The following is a 208-nucleotide window of genomic DNA, read 5'->3' as shown; positions in this document are numbered from 1 at the left end:
AATGCTTCAGCCATGTTACGAGTCTGTCCCGTTAAGGTATTCGAAGTAATATCAGAGTCAGAACCACTTTTCTTAATATCATTGGGAACCTCCGCCGGAGCCGATGCCCAACCTTCCCCAGCAGTAATGCCTGAGTCACCAACAGACAAGCTCTGAACAGCAAGACTTAGATCAGAAGATGAGATTTTTACAGCGTCTGGGTCTCCTT

The 208-nt window shown here is 46.6% G+C and overlaps 1 protein-coding gene across 1 annotated transcript; it reads right to left on the bottom strand.

Moving 5' to 3' along the window:
- Nucleotides 1-5: 5 nt before the first annotated feature.
- On the bottom strand, nucleotides 6-152 carry LOC106322430 (the record flags this gene model as incomplete). The annotated part of the gene is made up of 1 exon (XM_013760437.1): nucleotides 6-152. A coding segment is annotated over one exon (147 nt), but the record flags the coding sequence as incomplete, so codon positions are not given.
- Nucleotides 153-208: the final 56 nt, after the last annotated feature.

This window comes from Brassica oleracea, unplaced genomic scaffold (assembly GCF_000695525.1).
Source record: "Brassica oleracea var. oleracea cultivar TO1000 unplaced genomic scaffold, BOL UnpScaffold32251, whole genome shotgun sequence".
NCBI lineage: Eukaryota > Viridiplantae > Streptophyta > Magnoliopsida > Brassicales > Brassicaceae > Brassica > Brassica oleracea.
This window is presented reverse-complemented; position numbering and strand designations above follow the sequence as displayed.